General features: G+C 42.1%; 1 protein-coding gene across 1 annotated transcript in view; it reads right to left on the bottom strand.

The window, feature by feature from the left end:
- COL4A1 (collagen type IV alpha 1 chain) overlaps window positions 1-26,717 on the bottom strand; it is a gene marked incomplete at its 3' end in the record, with an annotated part of 132,515 nt that overhangs the window by 62,891 nt on the left and 42,907 nt on the right. Inside the window, exon 2 of the mRNA XM_082013542.1 lies at window positions 12,518-12,568. Coding sequence (XP_081869668.1) covers window positions 12,518-12,568 — 51 coding nt within the window. The remainder of the gene's footprint in view (window positions 1-12,517; window positions 12,569-26,717) is intronic.

Raw genomic sequence — 26,717 nt, 5'->3', positions numbered from 1 at the left:
AGGGTGGAAAGGCAGCGAGAGCAGCTCCTCACACCAGCGCAGTGGGGTTTGCTGGAGTTCCTCCACCAGAGCTCCTCAGCTGTGCCTTCGCTGCAAGGGGAGTTGAGCTGGGAGCCAACAAACACTTGATTTTGCCAAAGAGCCATCTTCAGACCAATGTTGCTGCTGACTCCAACGTTGTTATAAGCTCAGACATTCTCTCTCACAAACACACATGATCCCCTCTTCCCAAAAGCTAATGATCATTGAACTGAAATGCCACCGGGGCGGGTAAGGAAAAGAAATGCAACCACTTCAAGATGAAAACTGAGGATGCAGTTTCCAAGAAGAGAGAAATAGGGCCTGACAATCCAGCATTCTTTTCTATTTTTCTCTTATCCTCAGTCTAATTTTAGAAACAGTCTCAAACATTGCCTTTGAAAGAGATTAGTCTGAAGCCCAGGTGCAACTGGTAAACAAAACACCATCCAAAACATTCATCACACCTTGATGCTCCAGTGTGACCTTGTAAAATCCACACTTTGCAATGCCCTAGATGGTTTCTACCCAGACTACCCCAAGCCACGTGAGAGGTGAATGCAGGGTCTGTATTTGATCCTTCAGCTGATGTAACTGTGAGCACCCAAGTGAACCAGCTTCGAGGTGTTAAGACCAGTAATTACGCTGCACAGCAGGCAACGCTATTGTGCGATCTGAGTAGCACTCTCAAGTCACTGTGTTTCTCTCCACACTCTTTTAACCATGTGCTACAGAATTGTAACTGGCTCAGTGTTACATTAGTGAAGAAATGGGAGGTAGGGAATATCCAAGTCTTTATTAAAAGAGTATTTTTAACCACCAGAGGGAGCACCGGCCCTGAGTATCTTTCAGGATTAAAATAAACATGTACGATAATTATCATCTGTTTGTCCTCAGCTGCACTTACCATTTTCAGTATTTTATTGAAAGTGTGAAGTGAATATCAGTCAGACGGCATTATTGCTATATGCTCACAGGGCAAGCGTCCTCAAATGCACTATGTTTAACATAACACAATTCCCAGTGCACATTCATCAGTGCTAGAATCTATCTGTGCTATAGCTGTGCAATTCTGGAGCCACACAAGTAATGAGTAATTAATTACGCAAACATAACTATGAAGACATGCAAAGAATTTGTGTAGGAGATCTGTAAAGATCTTGGCTCACCCAGAAGTTTTGGGGCCAAGCTCCTGACAGTATGCAGAATTGAAGAGGGGGATCGGAGGGGAGGGAGGGGGAAGAGTCAGCAAAATTTGCATTCTTGCACTGCCAGGAAGCATCTGAGAAAGCTCACTCACGTGGAAACATGAGTCCAGAATTTTTGGCATGACTAGCAGAAGGAGCAGCCATGACACTTTTACAACACCTGCACAGCTCCGCAGTCGGGCTGGCTATGGGCTGGATGAGTGCCCTGCACAACTGCAAGCATTACCAGGGCCGCTCTGCGTTACCTGCAGACACATGTTGACACAAAGCTACCCCAACAGCTGCTGGGGAACAGCACCCTCCAGTCGTGCCCTCTCTGCCACGGTGCTAGTTCTGCCATCTTCTCCCTCCCTGGTGACTTTCAGCTGTGGCAGTCCTTCGGTCCGGCAGTTAAACCAGCTCTCAGGCTGCTCTTCAAGGTGGGAACACCGAGAAGTACCCACTTAGGGTGCAAAAGCCAGTGCCATAGAGGTCCATAGACACGGGGACAGAAGCTTCACTCTGATCACCAAATGATGGCAACTCACGCAGCTCTGGTTTTTCACTCCCTGAAAGGATTACTCTTCCCAGTAGGAAAGTATCCGTTTCCCAAGCCTCATGAATTTACAACACTGGGGAACCTGTGCAGTTCGATACAAAATGAACCCAAACCTTCAACAGTGAATCTATCAGTATAAACATTTAATTCGAGAGCTGTTCAGGTTTACGGTTCAAGGACTGAGCTTGTTCCTCTGCCTCCTAAATATGAAAGAATGCTCAGACTGAAAGCGTATTTCAGTGTCGCCTCATGGCTGCAAAAAGCATTCCTCAGGAAGCTGCTAAGTGCTTCCCAGGAGTATAAAAATAGGAATAACTATCTTTGATTATTCTTTTCTCTGCATATCGGTATGTATGTGCTCAGTTGGTGTGCAAGTAAGTGGGTAGATATACAGTGTGTCTGAATTTGATTCAGAAGCTGAATAAGAAGTAAAATAAGCTGAGTGAAGTAAAATTAAAATTCAAAAGTCAGTCATGGCTACAAATTCAGCCTCCATTTAATATGTGTCAACCATCTGGTTGCCTATCAGCATCATACAATTTCAGTTAAACCAGCTATACATAATTGCCCCTCCCTACATAATTTACCAAGTCTTCTTCACATAATTCTTCTTGCTAACCCCAGAGTTATTCCTCATTTTCCATCTGCTCTACTCAGTTTTTTCAGTGGAGGTGCCCAAATTTTACTTCTTAGGACTTCTTGAGCCGTATACACTCTTAACTTAAGCTCTCAGTGTTTCTTTACATTTGTGCGTCTTTGGCTGATGTACTTTTTTGTGATATTTGACTCCGGTGTAGATAAATGTTACAGATCCAGAAGAAGCTATGATGCTGAGGGGGAACATATTTATATTTACAGCAAAATATTATTTAGCTTGTTTTCCCTCCATTAAAAAAAAAAAAAAGAAAAAAGTCACTTAAGTTTAGTGAGGGGCATGCACCTTTCATACATTCACAAAAGAGAGCATGCATGACCCTCTGTTTGAACGTTTTATAAGCCAGTAGTAGTCTGCCTCAAAGCATGATTGAGGGCATGGTATATGAAGACAAGAGTAACAGATAGCAGAAGCCAAGAGACAGCAAGTGAACTTTATTTTCCAACTGTGGAAGTCTGCCTGCACAAAGCGTGGCTGTTCAACACCAAGGTATGTGGTTTGTTGTCTTTATGTTTAAACTTTCATTGATTTTTGAAAAAAAAAAACACAAAACACCAAGCTCAAGATGTTTCAGGAGGAAGTCACACAAACGTTTTACCAAAAGTACGCATTGGTTTTTCACAAAAAAAATTTTTTTTTTAAGTCAGATGTGGGCCAAGGAGCCTCTTCCCATCAGTTAGACCCACCCTGAGGAACAGAAGAACCTCAAAGAACCACGAGGGAAGTGGATGTTTGAAGGACAAATGCATTTGCAGTGTAAAAAAAAAAAAGGAAATTCTATCACCTGGAGACAGGTTGAATCAAAAGGGTGCTATATTTCCCACCCCTTCTAATCATCTGTTGAACTCATTAGGCCTGAGTAACTCTTCCTTTGTTTTATTGCACATTGTGTTAAATCACTTCCAGTGTTGAAGGTCCAAGAATATAAGGGGTAAAAATGCTCCACGCCCTTCCTTCTTCATTAGTGAAAATTATTTAGCATTTGTTTGCATTTGGCATTGTTTAAAGGCTCACATTTAAAGATGAAACAGCAGGAAAAAAAAAAAAGGTCTTGAACTTTACAGGTTTTTTTAATTTATTTTTGTTCAGATCCTAGACCTGGAATGAAATGTGACATTACATGCAAGTTTTATTCTCTTGCCAAAAGTTTGTCATGGACATATTTACTGAAAATAATCTCTTCCATAAATAGTAAAAACATGGGCAGCTGGTCCTAGACAGTACAGACTGCAATAAAGTTCTCATAATGAAGTAACTCATATCTTAGAGAGTATATGACAGACAGTACTATTCTAGACAGTGCTATTCTAGCTGCTTTTTTGGGTTAGGTTTGAAATGGCATTTCTAAAGTTTTAAACATTTTTAAAGTTAAATAGGAGTAAAGTATCTTTCCACAAAAGCTAGAAGAAATATTCTGGCTTCTGACTTTGTATCATGAAAATACCAGAAGGCAGATAACATTGTGCCTCAAAAGTGTATGTCGGTGTTTCTTCAATTTAATCTCTAGAGTCTCTTAACCAGAACCACTGGAGAACAGACACTACAACATAATTTTTTATAGTACCTGCAGCACTGTTCAGCCTAAACCAATTAAGTTATCGAAGATGCGATAATCCTTAATAATAATGAAAAACAAGTATTTTCCTTATTTTGAAATTGTGGAGGGTATCAGCTTCGTTACTTGTCAGTGAATGCCAACCACAAGTTGGTATACAGCTTAGTAGGTGTCTAAGGTTTCCTTGGGCTGAAAGAAAGGAAATCCGCGGTGTCTCACTGCCACCCAGAGGAGCCCACGGGGAAGTGACACAGCCACGGGACGTGGGATGGCGACAGTCACAGGGAACAGCTCTTCCCTTCCGGCGCCACTGGCAGGGGCAATGTCTTCCTGAAAACCGATCGTGCCTGTGGCATTGATATAAACTGATTACATTTAATACCTAGAACTTCCGAAAGAGTTGGAGTTTTACGAGGCTGCGCGTGTCCTTGCTGCATTTCAGCTTCCATCTCCACGCTCTCTGACAGACATGATGTTTGAGTTGAAGATTTGCAATTGCATCCTTAACTCACCAATCTCCTTAGAGGTGCTGCTGGCAGCAGCGCTGCCTTCTCTGGTCACCGCTCCACTACAGGAGCCTTTGGTATTCATCCCTTTTTTTCACCTAACTCCTGATGCTGGAGTCAGCGGGGACTTCCAATTACCCCTCTGTACTGGAGTCCCTCCCCTCCATTACTGCTACTTAAACCCATTCATTTTGAAGTTCTGCGGCATCTTTCAGTCTTTGCTTGGCAGTCAAGCAAACTGTTCTGACAAAACTAAGGGTCACGAAAACCCCCCAAAGCTTTTCATGTTCTGCTAACTAGCCATGAAATACTTTTGTTACATCTCTTTACATTCAGAAACAGTGTCGAATGAGAAGAGTGAGAAGACATCCCACTTGATGCCACTGTCTGTGTTCACTCACTCACTCACTCAACTCAGTATTTACTTTAACTGGGCACACTGATCTTTGACACAAGCCTTGGTGAGAATTATTTTTGTTGGCATATCAAAATATTTAAAAATGTTCCAGCTGAACTTCAGTGGAAACTGTCACATGCTTTCTTTAACAGCTACAAAATTTATGGGTAGGTTTTGCCATTCTAGTTACTCTGAAATATTCAAAGGAATAGAAACATGATTTTCCAGACGGGAGTCTAAGTTGCTTTTCCTTTGTCTCTACCTTAATTTCGCTTTTCTTCTGTTGTTAAAGATGATACAGCAGAAGATTTTAGCTGCTACTGAAAGCTAATAATTATTTTCATCATTCAGGTTAACTTTCTTTGCTATGTTGTCTGTAACTCAATTTACTTATTGTTCTATAAAACCTTCTCAGTTACACTTGTATATATATACTGTTATACTTACCTGAAAGAAAATGTAAAACCTTTTTAACATCTCTTTAAAATGCTTTTTCAGCTGTTCTTACTCCTTCTGTGATACTAAGCTTTTTTATTGGCTAAAGAGGTTCTCCAGCTGGTTAGGAACTTGCTTGCATGATGAAATACTCCACTATCACTTTTTTTAGCAGCTACTTTAGATTTCCTCTTTGAAAATCCCACTATCATGCTGCTTCATAACTGTTCTGTCTCCTTTCAGGCCTATATGGTTATAAGTTTTGCTATTGCTTCTGCTGGAAGTGTTTTTGAGACTTGTACGAAATCTGTCTTTTTACCCTTCCTGAATGAAATTCAAACTTTAAGAGCATTCATATCTGCTTTTCTGAAAGCAAACATCATTATGGCTGGATGTCTTCAATGACTAATGTAAGTTACGACCACTCACTGAAAACATAGGTCTAAAATCTGAAATAGGAGGTAGCTGAGCAAAGAGGATCAAACAACTACCTACCACTAGTATGAGATGATTAAAAAAAAACCAAAACCAAACAAACAAACCAAAAACAAACCCTCAAACTACTTTTTGCCCTTGGTTAGAAAGACTAGAAGGTGACTTAAGGAGATTACCATATTACTGTGGTTCCCTAGTAATAATTATATATGCCCATGCTGCTTCTTGTGAATACTGCTACAGAGAAAATGTAGGCAGAGACAGATTATTAAATGCATCAAGTATTAAATTCTTGTGTGGGAACTGACATATCACAGAACTGTCAATTATAATGGCTGGCTTAGTCTGAGATCCCCAGCAAGCACAACATAAATTGTGAACAGCAGAACGATTTAAAGAAGCCTGAGGGGTAAACTACAAAATGCTCTACCCCAGATATTTTCTGTCCCAGATCCGTAATCTAAACCCACAAAACCCTGTCTGCATCATAGAGTATTTCTGGGTAGTAAGATGAACATACAGAAGACAGAAGCAGACTGCAGGTGCTATCACACATATGACCAGATACCAAAAAACTGTATGCCGGGACATAATTTTTATATCATTATGTAGTCAGCAGATACTGGAAGCGTGACTCTGTTTGCATGGACAGAATGTTAAATTTGGGAAGATTCCAAACTACACACGGGTATTGCACAGGCACTGGGCAGCTCTGCTTTCCAAGCATGCAGATTTCAGAGAAGTGGAGATCTTGTAGGTCTTTTCTCATTTTACTTTGATCTCACATTTGGGAAAATTTACTGACTTCATTGGAGGCTCACATGCTTCAGATCAAAATAAGGTCCTGTAATCCTTTGAGAAACCATAATGAAGACATACACTAACAGCAGTTGTACAAATGTAAAATCAAACTGTGAGGCCAGAGAGCATGTTTTATTCCATAAAGAAATGCCTGAGGTTATTATACCAACACCTTTACAAAGATATGCATCTGGCAACAGCTTTTTAAAAGGTCATATGCCAACTGAAATACTAGTGTGAAAACCTTTAGAAGTCAGCTCTAAAAGCTAAATATGAGCATACCACATCATATAGTATTATTAGGATATCTGCTTTTATAGTACTCTTTCCATAGGGATAAATTCATCAATGTAATTCACTAGTTTGTGTTAATCAAAGATATGTACCGTACTGAGTGCAAAAATACATCTTAATATAGAAAACATGGCCAGAGACATTTGGTTCCGTATGGGCGAATGGGATGAATGGTTCAAATGACTACTTCGAATGAAGAGAATCTGATGGCTCCAGGTGCCACTTAGCAGTTTGGTCTGCCAGTTGGAAACTGTAGAAAACGTTCAATACTTAGCATATCCCACTCAATATTATTATTTGATTAAAATCAAAGTCTTTTGACAACTCGTTCTTTTCAAGAATAGCAGCTTTGTTGGTGTTGTCTCTGTATGAAACATTATGTTCTTTTTCCCTGATTTGAATTAAAAGGATTATTTTACTCTGAGTGACATAAAGAAAGGGTAAATCAATAAAAACACACTATTGTCACTGTAGAATTGACACAAACATTGTGACAATGGCCTGCTTTTCAAAACTACTTATACACCACAAGTCTCCTTGAAGAACATCAGATCTGCAGCTGATCAGTATCTTTGCTTATTTTATTATGGTCTTCTGATTTCCCACTTTCAGGAATGATTAGATGATTTCATGGTATCTATTAGCCCTTTCCAGACCGCAAACACAATCTTGCTTTCCAGATTGCCCATCACCCCTCTCGTCAACATCATATCCCTCTCTGGGATGTGTAATTTAGGTGTGCTTTCCTTGGTGTTCTCAGTCCATAACCTTTCCAACTCAGGTGTGAACACCTGCTATACACAAGCTAAGCTCCTACAGCAGCCACTTAAATAGAAACACTGTGCAAAATTATGGAATAACTGATTAAAACCAAATAATAAACATTGACATGAAACAGTGCCAACGGAACGTGCAAAAATTAACATTCTTGATTAAAAAGTTCTTGTTGTTGCTAATACAGGTTGAATATGAAAAGCATAGACCTAGAGATTACTGATTTACTCCACTAGAGGAACTGATTTGTTGCCCTCTGCTATACTGTAAAGGAAACTCAGAAGTTCTTTAACAGCAATCTTCCCACTGACTGCTGGAGCTTCTCTCCAACAAGGGGGTTTATATGGCTTTAACTCATCAATATCACAAATATTTTTACTCTATCTTTTGATAGCTAAAATGACAGGAAAAGCCTTGAAGGTCCTCCCAATCTGGTAAACCTTAAAAAAATTTTAAAAAAACAAAGCAAATATACGGGGACACAGTCAACTGGAACAGTCAACTCTTCATTTCCCAGAGAAAATGGAGAAGCACAATCCCCTGCAGACAGCAAAACCATGTGTGACTTTTAAGACTGTATGAGTGTGCAGGAGAGAAAAGACTGGTCCCTCAAGCAGAGTTTGTTTACTTCTGCAGCATGGTCAATCCACATGGCAATGATGCATCCATCAAGGGAAAAGGAGAAGTAATTTTTAAGCAGGTATAATAATACAGATACAGTCGCAGAATTAGGCAAGCAAAAATATGCCAATATACAATGATTTGCTCAAGTTTTCTTACATCTCGAACAAAAAAATCACCTCAAAAGCAACACTTACATGAGTTAATTCTATTCTTATTTTCTATTTTCTTTCAGAATTTCCTAGCTAAGATTTTTTTTTTTTAGGTGCAATACTTCATGTGCAATGACAAAAGCATTTTTGTCACAATTCTTGTGACTTCAACTTTTAATGGGTAATGCTGAGGCAGGGCAATCATTGTAAGGTATTTTTTCTAAAGAATGAGAATTTACACTTTAATGCATTCTAACTGAGAAGTATTACATGATTAATCATTCTGTGTTCATTACAGCAAAGTTCCACTGTTACCTCCATATGTACATATTTCTGATATGGAGTAAAATGAGTGTAAATGGTTATGAATGAGAGAATGAACATTCTTGGAAAAAGTCAGTGCATGGAGAATTTTACTCAGCTCTATACAGTCTTTGTTCTAAATGGTAATTAATTGCTCAACATGCTTTTTCTACACACATTAATGGCTAGAACTTCTTATCTACACAACTGCTTGAAATTGTTTTCAGAATCTAGGTAGGCATAAAAGAGGAAACATAGCTTCTCTCTGCTTCTGAGTAACCCAATGAAATATAGGCAAGCATTCAAAACTCTAATCAGTTTAAACAGCTCTCACAGTTTAGCGAGGTTAGAAAGAACAGTCAGTTATTATGCAGAAACCCAAATAAAAAGCGTTAAGAGGAAACAAATGAAGATGTTTTAGGCTAATCCATCTAGTGGAAAACAGTAAGGTATTATTTATTATTGTATTATTTTAGCAATACTATGTTTTTCTAAAATTTCTGCACTTTTTTTTGGCAAATGCTTGATACTTGACATTATATAGCTTAAAATAACAGCCTGATGTTCAGTGTGATAATGAAGGCTTTATAGGACAAGAGCCATCTGCTGCAATTACACTCACTTTCTGAAACTTTCTGAAAGGGATGAAAACCCTTAGACTCTGTCAATTATATGCCCTTGATAAAGTATGAGTCATCTTAAAGGAGTTTGGCATAGAGATGCAATTTTCATGGAAATAGCCTAATGAGAGAACATATTGAATGTATTCTAAATATGGCCAGCCAAATGGTCATATTGATGAAAAGATTCTCAAATGAGAGATAAAAATACCACAATATAATTTACTCCTCCATGTCTGAAATGCTGTCGGGTAATATTTCTTGGGCATTTCACAGCTTTGAAGTCAAATACTATTTTCAGCATTTTTTCTGGTGAGATCATTAATATGATTATTTGGCCAAATGTATTTTAATTAAACCCCACCCCCAAATCATTGGTCTGGAACTTCTTCCCACACTACGGTAGGAAATATAACTCCAGATGTTAATAATTAAGGCATTAAAGGGTAAACCCAGCACCCACTTCCGCAGCTGCCGAAGCTCCCACGGCAGTAAACTGGTGTGGTTACGTTGCTGAAGAGTGTGGGTGGATTGGAAAAGGCCCTTCAGCATTTGTGCACTTCTGCACAACACGGAAGCCAGATCAAAAGGGTTTCCAGTGTAGGCAACATATTGGCTGTGGATGGTGCAGGGCAGAATGGATATGTACCTCCCACGCAAGTGGCTATGTGAGAAGTGGAAAACATATGTTCTCTAATGTGGTCTCCTGGGGTACCACTAGACCTGGGCATGGCATCCCTCTTATGGCCTGGATCCTGGCTAGGAACAGTCTTTGTAATCAGTCCTTCTCTGATTAAGCAACATTCATGTAGATCTCTGAGGTAACACAAACCACTCCTGATGTGCGCATTAACAGGAACTATGTTTAGCAGAGACATGTTTCAAATCCAAATGCGTTGGTTGGAAAGACCATTTCTAGAAATATTACAGAGGCAAGCAGGAAGGATGCTTCCCTTGCTTTCCCTCACCAACTTCTGTCTTCAGGCCTGGGACTGGGTAGCAGTCCTTATTCTAGACTGTCCTTATTCTAGACAGGCATTAAATGTAAAGAATTGGGATGAAAAGCTGCACTTAGGCAAGAAGAAGGGCAGGGTGCAGATGTTTTTAAATAAAACTCATTTTTTTGTTCAAAATCCTAAGTACACATCTGAAAGCCTTAGAGTGTTAACATAATGAGCAAACATTGATACGCATTGATCTGAATCAAACTACTTCTAAATGCATTCTAAGATACCTTCAAATGCCTTTTTTGAATATTGTTTTCTAGGTATATCTATTCATTCACCTGTCTAGATGTCTTTAATGTCAATAATTAAATTTCTTACACTTTCTAAAGTATGTAAATATTTCACTACACACATGTTTGAAGTCAGAGAAGTTTGTGATGGAACCCATTAGGAAGAGTGTGTAGTACACTGGCTTGCTGGACAAGTCAGCATGAGATCTGGAATTTACTATGACTTCTGTTGCTATGGACTAGTATTTTTCTCTCTTCTACATTTTTAAATAACCTACATTAATTTGAGGTAGTTTTGGCTTCTAGCGTATCAGTAAAGCATCTAATTCTTTCAAAGAGAACTTTTTGAGACTCTGGACTATGAAAATAAAAAATGCCAGCAAAAGCTCTAGCAAAGACAGGATTGCAGCCGTAAATAAATGAAGTGTAAGCTTTACTACAATTAATTTCCCCAAACTATCATTTTTTTAAATTATCTAGTTACAAGATGCTGGCATACTCTATGAACTGAAAACTAATGGCTTTCAACAACAGAATTATAACATAGTTATCGCTCTCATTCTACAATGATTCACTTGTACTTGTTACTGAAAAATCAGATCAAGATATCAGGGAATAAATTCAGAGCTCTGAACCTTTCCCAAATCTTTATTTGTTTTTAATATATAGATAACTTATTAAACAGATATTAATGGGTCATTAAAAAAAAGGAGACTCCATCTAAAAGATGTTTTGTACCTCGATACTTTTCATCTGTCTCACAAATTGATCTATGTTCTCTTACAAAGAAAATTATCTTTGCTTAGGTCTCCAATTAAGTCATTTACATTCCTTGTTCTGGAAAACACCAAAGAAAAGCCACCAACAAACATTCTTAAAACCCTTATCTGTAAGTATGTAGCTACTGCATGTGAGACAATGTAGAACAACAGCTGTATATTTATTTTTAAAAAAACAAAACAAACCCCCAAAACCAAAAACCAACAAAACTCCCACCTCTTCAAAGCACTCCTCTGGGTGACCTAAACAACTAACCTCGAAAAATATTCCCACTGCAATCACATGGGATGACAAAACCCTTGGTTTACACTCATCTATAATGGTAGATATACAGTACAGATGCATGCACAACAGAACACATTGTAGATGCAAATCTCTACAGCAAAATTGGAAGAGATAAGGAGAGTGACTGAATGTCTACAATATTTACAAAAGCAGGTAATTTACAGGGGGAATTCATGGAATGTTTAAGTACGCTGTATTTTTTCTTCACTATTACTGCTTTAGAAGAAGTCTTTAAAATGCCTTTTTTGTTTCATACAGAGAAAGTTGGATAGCTGAATGGGAACTTCAAAACTAAGTTCAAGGTTTTGTCAAAAAGTTTTAAATATTTCTTTTTATTCTTGACTTGAAACACTTTGCTGTATTTAAGTTGAGTATTAACCTCCTCTTTCCTATTGCAGGTCATTGCCTCCCAAGGCTAACCCTGGTCAGGGTACATTGCTTATGATGTATCGCAGCCTTCCTGGACAGCAATCTGTACAGCATGCTGAAGGGAGCATTTCTGACCTGACCTGCTCACATCACTTCCAGAGGTGGTCAAGAGGTCAAGCCAGGACCTCTGCTACCCGCTGAAAAGACTGGAGGTGAGGTATTGGAAAGGTGGGAATGCCAGGTTAGCATCCTGCTCCGTGGAGAAAGAGGTCAAGCACCAGGCTAGGGGCTCCACCCCGCAGTGAGGACATTGGGTTCTTTCCTGCCGCTTGCTCTCCTGCCCTCTGCTGCCATGGACGCTGAGCTGGCTGCTTTTCGGAAACCCCACTGAAGGGCACAAGGCCTGGACTTGGCAACATCCCACAGAGGTGCAAGTGTTCACTGAAACCAATGGCTCACCTGCTTCCCAGTAGATTATACACCATGTGGTTTAAATAAGCAAGATAATGACATGGAGAGAGCAGACTTACTCACCTTTTGCCCTTTTACTCCACTGCAGTCACATTTTCCACAACCGGAACAACCCTGAAAATAAAAGAGAAATTGAGAATTAATTGTCTGAACAGGGTGACAGACAAAACATACAGCAATGAGCCAGAGACACCAGCAGTGCAAGGCTGGTCAGCATGGGAAATGTTTGCTTAAGCCCAGCACAATTCCTTTTTATCTTTACATAGATGTACACTTCCAGTCTCAGTCACAGTCCAATAAAAGAAGTCTTTGTAAAAGAAGAAAAAAAACTGCCACAGTTTTTAACCATAGAAAACTGTTATATTACTTCTAATTCATTGTCTTTTGGGCCATAATTTAAAAAATAACTAATTTTCATAGAATGCACACATACTCTGCATCCAGCTATATAAATGTGTCAGTTTAAAACCAGTGGACTCTCCTCTAGGATTCCATATGCATACATTCAAAGCCCAACAGAATATTTAAAACAAAATCAATCCAGTCATAGAAGCATCTCTTTAATACCAGTTTGTTAATAAATGGCTTGCATTCTGCATAAATACTTAATCTGTATAAAGAAGTGTCATTGCTTTAAGGAGAAAGGGATCGTGAAACTGCAGATTATGATTTATCTTCTACAGTTAAGGAGAAAAATATCAGACCTGAAGAATATGGGTTTTGTTTCTTTTCTGTACACAAAAAATATTGTCTACACCCTTTGGGTGTTTACCATGAGATCTCTTAATATTGATTTACTAATTTTTTTTTTAATCAGTAACTGGCAATCTTCAGATAGGAAGATAATAGTTTACAAAGTTAAATATTGGTATAATCATTACAGGAAACTATATCAACAAGTATGTCTGGACATACTTCATGAAATGAAGTCAAAACACAGCCCCTCAGAGAGCAAACTGCTCCTAATTTTAAATATTAGATATTGAGGCAATTGCTAATGTTTACTGGCCAAGCAATGACTAGCTCCACGGTTCTGGTCCTGTTTCTTACAACATTTTAAGTGATCTTTCTTTCTTGCCCTCTATAATGCCTGACTGTAACTGTCACTATGATGGGAAACCTTCCACCCAGTAAAAACACATTCGTTGCAGCAGGAGAATGTATAGAAAATATCAATAAAAACATAACCTGTCTGAATTACTGTCCAGTAGATACTATAGAGAACCTTGTTTTCTGAAAGGCTTTCCTTAGGACAGCACCACCTCATGGGGTTTCTACACTAGATAAAGTCAAAATACAGCCAACTTGTACCTCCAGAAAATGATGGTACTTCAGCATAGATGTTGGCAGACTCTCAAGTCTATCTGGATTCTGTGAAGTGAAATTCTGCAGGGTAGGTGGATGGGAGGATTTGAGAGAGGGGCATTTTCATCTCAGGAGGGAAGGAAGGTGGACTGTGCAGATGGCCTTGCTAGTCCCGACAGTTTAACTCATCACATGAAACACTCCTAAGTGCTACTTCCCTCAGAAGTGAGGGAGAGAAGCTCTTGATGTAGGTGTTTGAGGAAAGGAGCTTAATATTAATGAATGCTTTTAAAAGCTTTCATGCCTTTGTTCACATATGTCTTAAGATGGAGACTTGAGAGATTTGGGGGTTGGTTTGTCAGGATCGAGTCAACAGCAACCAAAAGATTGGGATTTCTATGACATAATCATAAAAAACCACTCACTTTTTTGCAAAACATGAAAGGTGGTAACATATGAAAGAAGTCAGATTAACTGATGCACAGGCAAAAGCTTACTGTCGCTTTGTGTTACCAAAGTGTGCACTGAAGTGTATCTGGGCCACTGCCCCCTTTTCCTCCTCATAGTCATGAAGCAACTGGTGAGTAACTCAGCAGCTTACTGCTTTTACTGCTGTCATGCCCCTCAGAAACAAACTAGGAGGAAAACATGCAAAAAACTACCATCACTGAATATTTCACCAACATACACGAGATCCTTCAGCAGCCCCATTAAGCTGTTACCCAGCAGCAGTCAGGGAGAGCACATCTCCAGAACCAGCTCTCAGCACGAATGCTGGGCACCTGTCCCTCCACACCTGCGGGCTCCACAGTCTATGGGGACCTCAGTAATTCTGAGAAATTAGGAGGAAATATACCTAATCCATTTTGAATTTGGAAAACCTCCGACGAGACCAATAAACAGCATCACACCAGAAAGTTAAATAATACAGTAACATTTTTACTTGGTAAATACATTTTCTTTTAAAGTGAAGCATCCAAGAGAAATGGGGGCTTAATACTGAAAACTACTTAATTAAATAAATAAAACTAAAGTACCAGCTCCTGAAAAAATTGCTGCTTTTGTTGAGATCTTTTTTTTTCATATGTAGATCCACTGAATTTGTGGTTTGAAGCCAAACTTCCTCCATATTAACACAAAGCAAAAATATTTACATTTGTCTCTTACATTATTACAACACTTTCCCACGTTACATTTTAAACGCACAGAAGGATGAAAATTAACACTGATTAGAATGAGTATTTATCATACACTGCAGAAAGATAATTAGATCTGAAAACAACGCCAACATGTGCTACAACGCCAGCTCAGTACTGACCAGGAGGGAAAAGTGCCACCCACTGAATAATCCACTTTACTTTTTGCAGTACATGGTTATGCCTCGAAAAACATCGGCCCTCTGACTGCAAGAAGTGACCCAGCGTGACCGCTTAGTTTTTCAGACCTGATGAGATCACAGCTGGAGGACGCATGCTTGCAGCTCATACTTCCTCCTCCAGCATCATGTAGAATGTTATCAGTTTTATCAACACATCCCTTAAATTCAGAAGAAGTCTGTTTAATTGCATCTGGGAATGTAATTAAAATACGTCACTGAACCATTATAAACATCTGTTTTCAAGCTAATCCCTGCATATTTCCTTCAGACTGTTATTTAATGTGCACCATTTCAGAAAAAAAAAGTATGTTGTTATTTATTTTTAAGCTGGGTTTTGTTCTTAAATTTAGCATGGCCAGAAGAATGGACTTGTGCTTTTGTGTCTCTTTTTGTGCTCCCCAAAATGCTGCCATTATATTCAGTTTTTCCTGTTTCTTTAGATTAGAATAACCAAAGGCAAGAAAGGTAAGAAGGTATTGAGTGTCAGGGAGTACAGCTGCATAAGGTCCTATTTGCAGCCAGGCGCTATAGCCTGCTATGCCAGAAAAGGCCACCTGCACTACAAAACTCCATTTATTTTACAGTAGCATCATCTCCTGCTATCACTGACTGTAACCCTTGCAGGTGGATGGAAGGTTGGCCAACAATGACAGCCACTACTGGACAGCATCAGTCTCAGCTACTGAAACGTATTTTTGAATCTGAGGGATGTGATAACGTTATGCGTACACTAGAAGGAAGTATGAGCTTCTTCCCCTTGATCATCTGGGAAGATGGGAAGGCCAGACTGGAAATAGCTTATGGATCAAAGGTCAATTTAAGCAGGTCAAAGGGGCATTTAAGTAATTAAGTGGGAAATCAGGAGAGAGCAAGATGGTTACAGCAGGTACAGGAATCAGGGTCTCGGTTCACCTGACCCCCCATAGGTACAAACATCTCTACTAGCCACTGCAGTCTCCCTTTATTCATTGGTAAGAAACAGGCACTTCTGGTCTGGGATCCATCTCACCTGTTTTGGATGTTTGCTTTCAATGAAGATGAAGCACACCTTGGAGGACTAAGCAGTAGAAACTGAAATGGGCAGAAAGGAGTATGGTCTATGCATGAGAACAAGAGGGAAAATGGAGAGAGAAGTGGATATGGAGGATCAAACACAGGGTAGAGGTTACAGACAGAATAGAACAGAGAATAACAATAGCTCTTCATTCCTTGGAAAGCGTTAGAAATTTAGTTGAGTATCTCTCAAACTGTGAACAAGAAGATCTGCAGTTCTGGTACTCATTTAGGAATGACTTAAGAACCCTACACAATCAAGTCCTAAGTGGGAAATTCCACCCTGAAGGAATAATCACCACAAGGTAACTAATCTGAAATTACACAAATTATTGTTTATTTCTAAATTTTTATGAATTTAAATCAGTCTCATGATATGAAGAATCCAGTTCATGATTTCCTGCCACACATGACTAGAGATAAGGAGACAAATGGAGAGAAATAGTTTTGTTCTATCTTCCAGACATGCTCTTTGAAACAATGCTTTCCCCAGAAACTGCATGGAGCTTGGAGCAATCGCTGCTGTCCTCCAAGTGCCAAAAACAGAGAAGCAATGGTGCTGGGCAGGAAGCATAATCTGCAGTAGCGGATGAAAAGGCAGGCTCTTTATCCCTTGTCTAGAAGTCAATTACAGGCTTACAGACTAACCCAAAGATTTTGGCCAGGTGCACCATAATACCTCACCTACTTTGCATGGTAGGCTAGCAGTTGTCAAATAGCCATAGCTTCCTTGCACCACAGGCTAGCCTCTCACATAATATTTGAAGACATTCATTTTGTCTTACTCCTCCCACAAAATATCAAGTCAGCCCAGCAGCAGAAGCTCATTTTAGTGATACAAATTGCTTCATTTTTTGACAAGCATTTCCGTTCCATTTCATTCTCCCAGACTGTCTGCAACTGATAAGCTTAGTGTATCACGCTAGTAAATCAGTATTAAACTATAAAAAGATTATGTCCCTTCAATGCGCATACGAACATGCTACATGCAGACTGAGTGTTTGCCTAAAGGGCAGTGATTCATTTACTATCACATTAACATATAGCTCAAAAAAAGTGCTGCTAATGAATGGGCGTCCCAACCCAGACCTCTAACTTCCATGAATCACATACTGAGTCTTAGGAGTACTAAGCCCTGTCAGTGACAGAGCTGAGAAGGCTGCTAAAAGTTCCTGCAGCAGATGGAAGAAACCCTGCTCTGCAATGCAGCCTGTAAGGCATCTGTCAGATCGTAGCTACAGACTTTTGTTGCATTTTGCCCTGTTTTTCCACGTCCAGCTACTTTGCTGGCATTTGAGGACTACTGCTTGGAACTCACACAGGAACGATGCGAACAGCCAGATGAGCAGCCTAGGAGGGAGACGACTGCCGTATTTGGAAATGCACCATTTCTGGAGGCTACAGAGATCTCAAAAAAAATACAAAGGCCAAGACAGTTCTCGGACGCTCCACTCTCTTACAGAAGTGCATTTTTCAAGATAAAACGTAGTTCTCTTTCCCACAACATCAGCTCAGACTCTCCTTGCTGAGTTTCAGTGCTGAGCTGGCTACCAGCTTAAGCTAATTGCATAGGTATCAAACAAGTTCAAATCTTACCCTGTAAACCACATGTGTAAGGTAGAATTTTATTAAATTCTCACTGTTTACTTAACTCTCTTCATGTTAAAAACCTCATTCCATGGAATGTAGTCACTTCTTCTATACCCAAAATACAATGTTTTTCAGATGGCTGAAAATCCTGTGAACAGGTGACTGGTGAGACTAGCACAGATAACAAAATTCTCTGACTATTCACAATGTTTCTAATTCATAGGTGAAATGCTTCAAAAAGTAAAAATAACCATAATTATTTCATCTCATGATTCATTCATTATAAAATTATATTTTCTGTTTAAACATGACACTTACACTGATGATGTTTTCTGATGAAACAGCGTAGATTTCCCACTCTACATTGCTTTAGTTCAAACCCCAATCTGAGCTGAATCCCCATACCAGTCTCAAGTTGAAACACTAAGAATGGCTATGCCAACAAGATGGCTGTTTGACAGTGACAGCATTAAGTCTGAATCCCCTCCTTCCACAAAATCCACCCCCTTGACCCCTGTGCTAACCTAGTCTCAATGGGGAAGGCCAGGGAGACTTACCCCTATGCAGCAGACACTGCACTTCTTCCTAAGCACACATATGTACAACTCATGTAGCTGACACGAGAGCTGGATCAATTATGTCTTCAAGTTTCACATCCCACCAAATACGGAAACGGGGAGGTGATGCCAACTGCAGGACACTTATCTTGAATTCCTCTCATATTTTCTTCTCTCTTCAGAATGTCAAAATAGCTCCCTGGCTGTACTACTATTCTGGTCTTTACCCTTTAGATATAACTGTATTGAATCAGCCAAACTGCTCTTTTGTGTCTAAAGTACCATTAGAGGGAATCACTGCTATATTCCAGTTAACCTTAATATTTTTCTTAACAGATTTTGCAGTCATTAACAACCTTTTTTAAAAAATCATCTTGCTAAAACTTCTGATTTACACTTAGCTAGAACAAAGAGGATAACAAAAAAACCCAGACTGTCTTAGCAAGTTAGCAAAATTTAGTTACACTCCCTTACAGCAGGTGATACAAAGCCGGTTGATGATTTGAACTTCAACTCTCACAATGGTTCAGGCAAAGGAATATCTGCCACGCCTTCATTTTCAGGACTTAAAGCAAAGACCAGAAACTGAGCACAGCTCTCATTTCATTTGTAAACCCATCAATTTCAGTCGTCTATGGACAAATAAGAAACAGACAAAAGAGAACATTTTATGATTTTATAATGCCAGCAAGCTCCAGTCTTTCCTGCTCTCCCAAGTCCTTTTTCTCTCCCATTAAAAAAAACAAAAAACCCCAAACAGTTGGCAGCTTATCTTCATGTGCTTTTTTTCCTTTTTTTTTCCCCAGCAAATCATGGGTAGACTTCAATTATGACTGTTCAGAGAATTCCCTGAACCAAAGGAAAGATTACTGGTTTTACAGCTTTCACCCTCTAGGTCATCAAATTAAGTTCAGCTCTAGTCAGCAGTCACTGGAAGTTTCTGTCATGTAGTAGCTATTTAAAGTCCTTCGTTGTGTCATTTCAATTTTCTGTAGTTCTAGTATTCACAGAGCACAGAAGAACAGTGCTGTCCAAGATGACCTGTCGGATATCACCTGCCTCTAGCTGCTAGGACAGGTAGGAACAGCTCTCGCCTAGGTCCCAGATCATATCTGCCAGGCCTATGTAAATATCTCAAATGACACCAAATGCCTACATTTAAGCAACGGAAAGAAGTACCACACAATAATCTCCAAAGGGACATTAAACCTTGCATGGATAAGAAGAATTAAAATACTCATTCTCCTGAAGACCTCCTTTGGCTGTAGGTTGATGTACATGAGTAGGACGGAAGGAAGCAGAAGTGGTCCCCACTCATTTCTCTGTCAATGCAGAGTTGTTCTAGTAAATCTTCTAGGGGTAGGTTTAGACCAGATGAAGAATCTCCTGGAACAAACCTACACAGTGGAAAACCGTGGCACTTCATGGTTACTAGTATGTCAGTGCATCAATTAAGCGTCCCTTTTAGTCTGAGGGAAACTTTAAGCAAGTCCCACATTAACAAAGACAGCATCTGAAAGGAATGGCAAGTTACTGTGCGTGATGAGATTTGAACTAATTACAATAGTTCAGCTCTGGTTATATTTAAATGCCTTGTACAATTTTCAGAAAATCAACTGATTGTAAGAAAAGCTCTATAGAATTCAATCGGAAAAAAATTCATTATGACTCTTGGGACATGGTGGGGGGCTGTTTGTAGTTTTTGGCAGTTTTTTCTGTTTGGCTAGGGGGTAGAGTTGTTTTGTTATTGTTGTTTTTTAGTATTACCAGAATCTAACAGGATGTTCATAGGAAAATTACAGACAGGCCACAGATTCTTATCAGATGTCTCCAGTGTATTTTAGCTACTCAAGGAAATATTAATTAATTTTAAATGCTTAATATTAATTATTACAGAAAATATTTATTTTGTAAATGAGCATCGCTTGGAAGTACTTCACTATAAAGATGTTAAAAAAAAAGTGAGATCTTCTTAGTCAAAAGAATACCAGATTGCTGGAGCTGAAATGTTTTGTTGCTGGGACCTCATTTTTGACATTCTTTTCCAAATTCCCCAGGGGTCTGTCCTGGAGATAGGGTCATGGGAGTCCCCTGAAAGCTGCTCTGTGAACATGACTTTCCTGTTGGTGATGTGAACATTATTTTCACAAAGCAATGCAAATCCAGGGGGCTTCCAGTTAGTTCACAGGAAATATAAAGTTATTCCTGTTGCTCCATATTTGGACAAAAATGACATTTAAAGCAACTGTTTCCTCTAAGTACATTCTTTTACAGGAAGCTCTGTCAACAATCAACTTATTTGCTTACTTAGTGAAATTTTCAGAATGTCACATTATACCACTCAGTTCTGCACAGCTCAAAGCAGATAATGGTTTGTGAATATTAACTAATGGCGTTATCATTAAAATATAAAGCCTGCCATCAGCTTTATCTCCTAGCAGGTCTATTTCCACAGATTGCCAGATACTGCTTAGCCTCCTGCAAGTAGAGAATACTGTATTTACCAAGTGAATATCAGTCCAGTTAGTTTTGTACCATTTTCCCGTTTAAGAACTTCACTTTCAGTTACATTATCAAAGAAGTGAAAAAAATTGCAAATGCCAGCAGATCCTCTGTTGTTACAGTCACTGGTGTTACTTCACTGACAGCTGAGAATTAGAGCATACTCCAGGACTTTCTGACATCCAGTGACAAGCACTTTCAGGAATATATTTCAAAGGGGCATGACCCTTCCTAAATCATGGTAATCATTGCAAATAATCCCCATCCTACTCTTCTACTTTGTGAATGGGCAAACTGGAGCCAGGCAATACAGGTGAGAAGCTCCCATTCCTCATCTTGCTAACTTAAAAGAATCTGAGGGGAGGACAGGAAAACCTGTTGCAGAACCACCATGGCTGTTGCAGAGCCTACCACCCACCTCATACACTACTCTGGAGCGTACAAAGCAAACTGCTCCTTGTCCTTCATGACACAGATCCAAACACCCTGCTTTCTAACTCGCCTTTTTAGCGTAACTAGCATTAGCGGTTACCAGGCATATAAACTGGAGGAAAACCAAACATCAAACTTCATTCTCATTCATGAGGCAGAGTGATTGTAGTCTCTGAAACAAGTCGCATGAGTTTGTTTTTCTTTCTGCCTTCCGGGATGGATCTGCACAACCATTCCCAGCACCTGCTAGATGTACAAGGCTGGATCCAGCCGTAACTCGGCAGGACGGAAACGGTGTCACTACAGTGGTGTCGTGTAACCTACCTCTGCCAGCAGTGGCCAGCGATGCCGAGAAGACAGGCAGAAATTTCCTTGCTGTCCTCTCAGTAAACCCACACCCGCAGGGCTGAACGGCTTTCTAGAAATGCCTCGGAGCTTCTCCAGCCTCTGTGCCTTTGGTGTTCAGCATGTACCCCCATTACACAAGCACAAGAGTACCCATAAGTCATCTAAGTCTGGGGGCTCAGTGCAGTTGAAAGCCTGCTCCAAAATAGCTCCAGCAGGCAGGCAGAACGCAATGCCACCACAACCGGGCAGAGGCCGAGGGAGAGGCAGCCAGCCCAGCAGTTGAGGCAGCCCCTCCCGGCCACCCTCCACCTCCCCACGCTCCCCCAACCCAGGCCGGTGGCAGAACCAGGCTGAGAGGAAACGGCCATGGAGGACTCCCTCCTTCCCTCCTCTTACACATGGTAGCCCTCTCTAAGCAGCTCTGGGGAACGCGGGAAGGGGTGGCTGCCGCCCCTCCTATGCCCAGAGCCTGGGCCCGGCCTGGCCTGCCAGCAGGAGGACAAACCACAGCGGCATGGCCACAGGCCAAGCTCCTTTGCCACGGGACAAGTTGTCAAAAGGTGGAGAAGAAAAAAAGATTCCTCTTAATAGCCACGTAACTGCTCTGCTTCCTCGCCTACGGATTGATTTACCACAGTGGTTAGCAGGACATGAATGCGCAGCTGCTGGTTTAGGCACCAAGCATCACACCCAGGTACGGCAGCCCAGGCACCGAGGCGGTAACTGCCCTGCCCGCCCAGGTGGGCCACGAAGGCCCCGAGACAATCCCTGCGGCCTCGGGGCCATCGCCTTGATGGAGAGACCACCTCTTTGCCATGCTGTCCACAGCCATCGCCGAGTCTTCCCTGTAATAACCAGTACTGGGCTGGTCCCTGCCAGCCCCCGTTACACCGGGGAGCGCAGCGAAAGAGCGAGTCCGCAGGGGAGACGCAGCCCTCCAGCACCCCAACCCTCCTCAAGGCATTTTTGTAAACCTGAAGGCAAAGGAGACGCCTCAGGAGGGATACGCAGGAAGACAGCAAAACCATTTTGCAAATGTTTACAGCAAGTCCATGAGTGGTGGTGGTGCTTTCCCTTCCGTTAGCTGATAAACATGATTGCCAACATAAACAAATACATTTAAAAGTAACAGCTTTAAAACAGCACACCACTGGGAAGCAGAGGGCGTCTTCCTCGGCCATCCTTGCCTAGACTAAATAAACAGAGAGGCAAAATCCTCTTGGTTGGGATGTACACCAAAAAATGTGAGAAAAGCACAGGAAGATTAACTGGACTTCCAGGCTTACACCCAGAGAAGAAACCCAGGTGACATACAACCCAGCACAGATACAGGCCGCTGTGTTTTGAACTCACGCTGCCCAAGCACGGCTTTGCTCTGGGTAGACTCTGAGCACGGCACTTATGGAGCTTATGCAGCTCCTAATTTCCCCTTAACACCCTGCCACTGCAGGCAGTCAAAAAGGACTTGAGAGCACTGGGGCGACTGATCGATGGAGCGGGAGCACAGGTAGTGTTTTCATCAATCCCTTCAGTGACAAGGAAGAACGCTGAAAGGAATAGGAAAGCACACCTGATCAACACATGGCTCAGGGGCTGGTGCTGTTGTCAGAAATTTTGGCGGTTTTGACCATGGGGCGGTTTACACGGCACCGGGTCTCCTCGCAGCAGATGGAGTTCAGCTGTCTCCAAGGCGCAAAAGGATTCTTGCTTATGAGCTGGCAGGCCTCATCGAGAGGGCTTTAAGCTAGATTTGAAGAGGAAAGGGGATAAAACCAGGCTCACTAGAGATGAGCCTAGGGGTGGCATGCCAGAGTTGAAATTGATAGCCCAGCTCAACAAGTACATCTACACCAATGCATGCAGCATGGGCACCAAACAGGAGGAGCTGGAAGCCATTGTGCAGCGCGACAGCTATGACTTAGTTCACATCACAGAAACATGGTGGGATGCTTCTCATGACTGGAGTGCTGCAATGGATGGCTATAAGCTCTTCCGAAGGGATAGGCAAGGAAGGAGAGGCGGTGGGGTGGCTCTGTATGTTAGGGAGTGTTTTGATTGTATAGAAATCAATAATTGTGAAGACCAAGTAGAGTGCTCATGGGTAAGGATGAGGGGGAAGGCCAATGAGGCAGATATCTTGCTGGGAGTCTGTTACAGACCACCCAACCAGGACGAAGAGACAGATGAGACATTCTATAAGCAACTGGCAGAAGTCTCGCATTCGCTGGCCCGTGTTCATGTAGGGGACTTCAATGTACCAGACATCTGCTGGAAGTATAACACGGCAGAGAGGAAACAGTCTAGGAGGTTCCTGGAGTGTGTGGAGGATAACTTCCTGACACAGCTGGTGAGTGAGCCCACCAGGGGAGGAGCCTTGCTGGACCTGCTGTTTACAAACAGAGAAGGACTGGTGAGAGATGTGGTGGTCGGAGGCCGTCTTGGGCTTAGCGACCATGACATGATAGAATTCTCAATTCTGAGTGAAGTAAGGAGAGGGGTCAGCAAAACTGCTACCATGGACTTCCGGAGGGCAGACTTTGGCCTGTTCAGGTCACTGGTTGAGAGAGTCCCTTGGGAGACTGAAGGACAAAGGGGTCCAGGAAGGCTGGACAGTCTTCAAGAAGGAAATCTTAAAGGCACAGGAGCAGGCAGTCCCCATGTGCCATAAGAAGAGCTGGCGGGGAAGACGACTGGCCTGGCTGAACAGGGAGATTTTGCTGGGACTCAGGGAAAAGAGGAGAGTTTATCACCTCTGGAAGAAGGGGAAGGCAATTCACGAAGAGTACAAGGATCTCGTTAGGTCAAGCAGGGACAAAATTAGAAAGGCAAAAGCCCAGCTAGAGCTCAGTCTGGCCACAGTCGTAAAGGATAATAAAAAATGCTTCTACAAATATATTAACAACAAAAAAAGAGGCAAGGAGAATCTCCATCCCTTACTGGATATGGCGGGGAACATTGTCACCAAGGATGAGGAAAAGGCTGAGGTACTTAATGTCTTCTTTGCCTCAGTCTTTAATAGCCAGTCCAGGTATCCGCAGGGTATTCAATCCCCTGAGCTGGAAGATGGGGATGGAGAGCAGAATAAACTTCCCATAATCCAGGAGGAAACAGTGAAGGACCTGCTAAGCCACCTGGACACCCACAAGTCTATGGGGCCTGATGAGAGTACTGAGAGAGCTGGTGGAGGACCTTGCCAAGCCACTCTCCATCATTTATCAGCAGTCCTGGTTAACAGGGGAGGTCCCAGGCAACTGGAGGCTTGCCAATGTGACACCCATCTACAAGAAAGGCCGTAAGGAGGATCCTGGGAACTACAGGCCTGTCAGCCTGACCTCCGTTCCGGGGAAGATCATGGAGCCGTTCGTCTTGAGAGTGCTCACAGGGCATGTGCAGGACAAACAAGGGATCAGGCCCAGCCAGCATGGGTTCATGAAAGGCACGTCCTGCTTGACCAACCTGATCTCCTTCTATGACCAGGTGACCCGCCTAGTGGATGAGGGAAAGGCTGTGGATGTTGTCTACCTGGACTTTAGTAAAGCCTTTGACAGCGTCTCCCACAGCATTCTCCTGGAAAAACTGGCAGCTTGTGGCGTAGACAGGTTTACTCTTTGCTGGGTAAAGAACTTGCTGGATGGCCGAGCCCAGAGAGTTGTGGCGAACGGCTTTAAATCTGGCTGGCGGCCGGTCACAAGCAGTGTTCCCCAGGGCTCGGTTCTGGGGCCAGTCTTATTCAGTATCTTTACTGATGATCTGGAGGAGGGGATCGTGTGCTCCCTCAGTAAGTTTGCAGATGACACCAAGCTGGGTGGGAGTGTTGATCTGCTGGAGGGTAGGAGAGCTCTGCAGAGGGATCTGGACAGGCTGGATCAATGGGCTGAGATCAACTGTATGAGGTTTAATAAGGCCAAGCGCCGGGTCCTGCCCTTCGGTCACAACAACCCCATGCAACGCTACAGGCTTGCGGAAGAGTGGCTGGAGAGCTGCCCGGCAGAAAGGGACCTGGGGGTGCTGGTTGACAGCCAGCTGAACATGAGCCGGCAGTGTGCCCAGGTGGCCAAGAAGGCCAACAGCGTCCTGGCCTGTATTAGAAAGAGTGTGGCCAGCAGGAGTAGGGAAGTGATCGTGCCCCTGTACTCGGCACTGGTGACACCACACCTTGAATCCTGTGTTCAGTTTTGGGCCCCTCACTACAAGAAGGATGCTGAGGTGCTGGAGCGTGTCCAGAGAAGGGCAACGAAGCTGGTGAGGAGTCTGGAGCACAAGTCTTATGAAGAGCGACTGAGGGAACTGGGGTTGTTCAGTCTGGAGACGAGGAAGCTGAGGGGAGACCTTATCGCTCTCTACAACTACCTGAAAGGGGGTTGTGTCGACGAGGATGTTGGTCTCTTCTCCCAACTAACTAGCGATAGGATGAGAGGAAAGGGCCTCAAGTTGTGCCAGGGGAGGTGTAGATTAGATATTAGGAAAAATTTCTTCACTGAGAGGGTGGTCAAGCATTGGAACAGGTTGCCCAGGGAGGTGGTGGAGTCACCATCTCTGGAAGTATTCAAAAAACGTATGGATGTGGCGCTTCAGGACATGGTTTAGGGGACATGGTGGCACTGGATTAATGGTTGGACTTGATGATCTTGAAGGTCCTTTCCAACCTTAGTGATCCTGTGATTCTGTGTGATTCTGTGATTCATCCCCAGCGGAGGAGATTGTGTGCACGTGCAGGTAACACCATCACCCTGGGCTGGATCTTGCCCAGGAGGCCTCCTGCCTTCATGTCCCACACGCTGCAGGACTGGTGTCCGTTCGCTCCTTCTTAGTCCTCTGCTCCCCATCACCATTTCCGTACCCTTCAGCCCTCCCCGAGTCTGATTTTGCATGACTTAGGAAATGACATAGCTTTATGTGCATGTGCAGTACCTGCAGCAAGGGCCCGGCACATGCACTGACAGCAGTTCCTCAGCACAGACAGACTGCCGCTGCAGAGCCACTCCCTGAAGCTCCGGCTGTACCTGCGCAGCATGAGCATCCCCAGCGTTCAGTCCTGTCTCACAAGAGGAGGTGCAGTATGCTGTTACCAAGAAGATATGCCGCTACACGTCTTATG

Source organism: Phaethon aethereus (genome assembly GCF_964289735.1).
Source record: "Phaethon aethereus genome assembly, chromosome: 1".
In the NCBI taxonomy this organism is placed as follows: Eukaryota; Metazoa; Chordata; class Aves; order Phaethontiformes; family Phaethontidae; genus Phaethon; species Phaethon aethereus.
The sequence above is the reverse complement of the archived record's forward strand: the minus strand, read 5'-3'. Positions and strand labels throughout refer to the sequence as shown.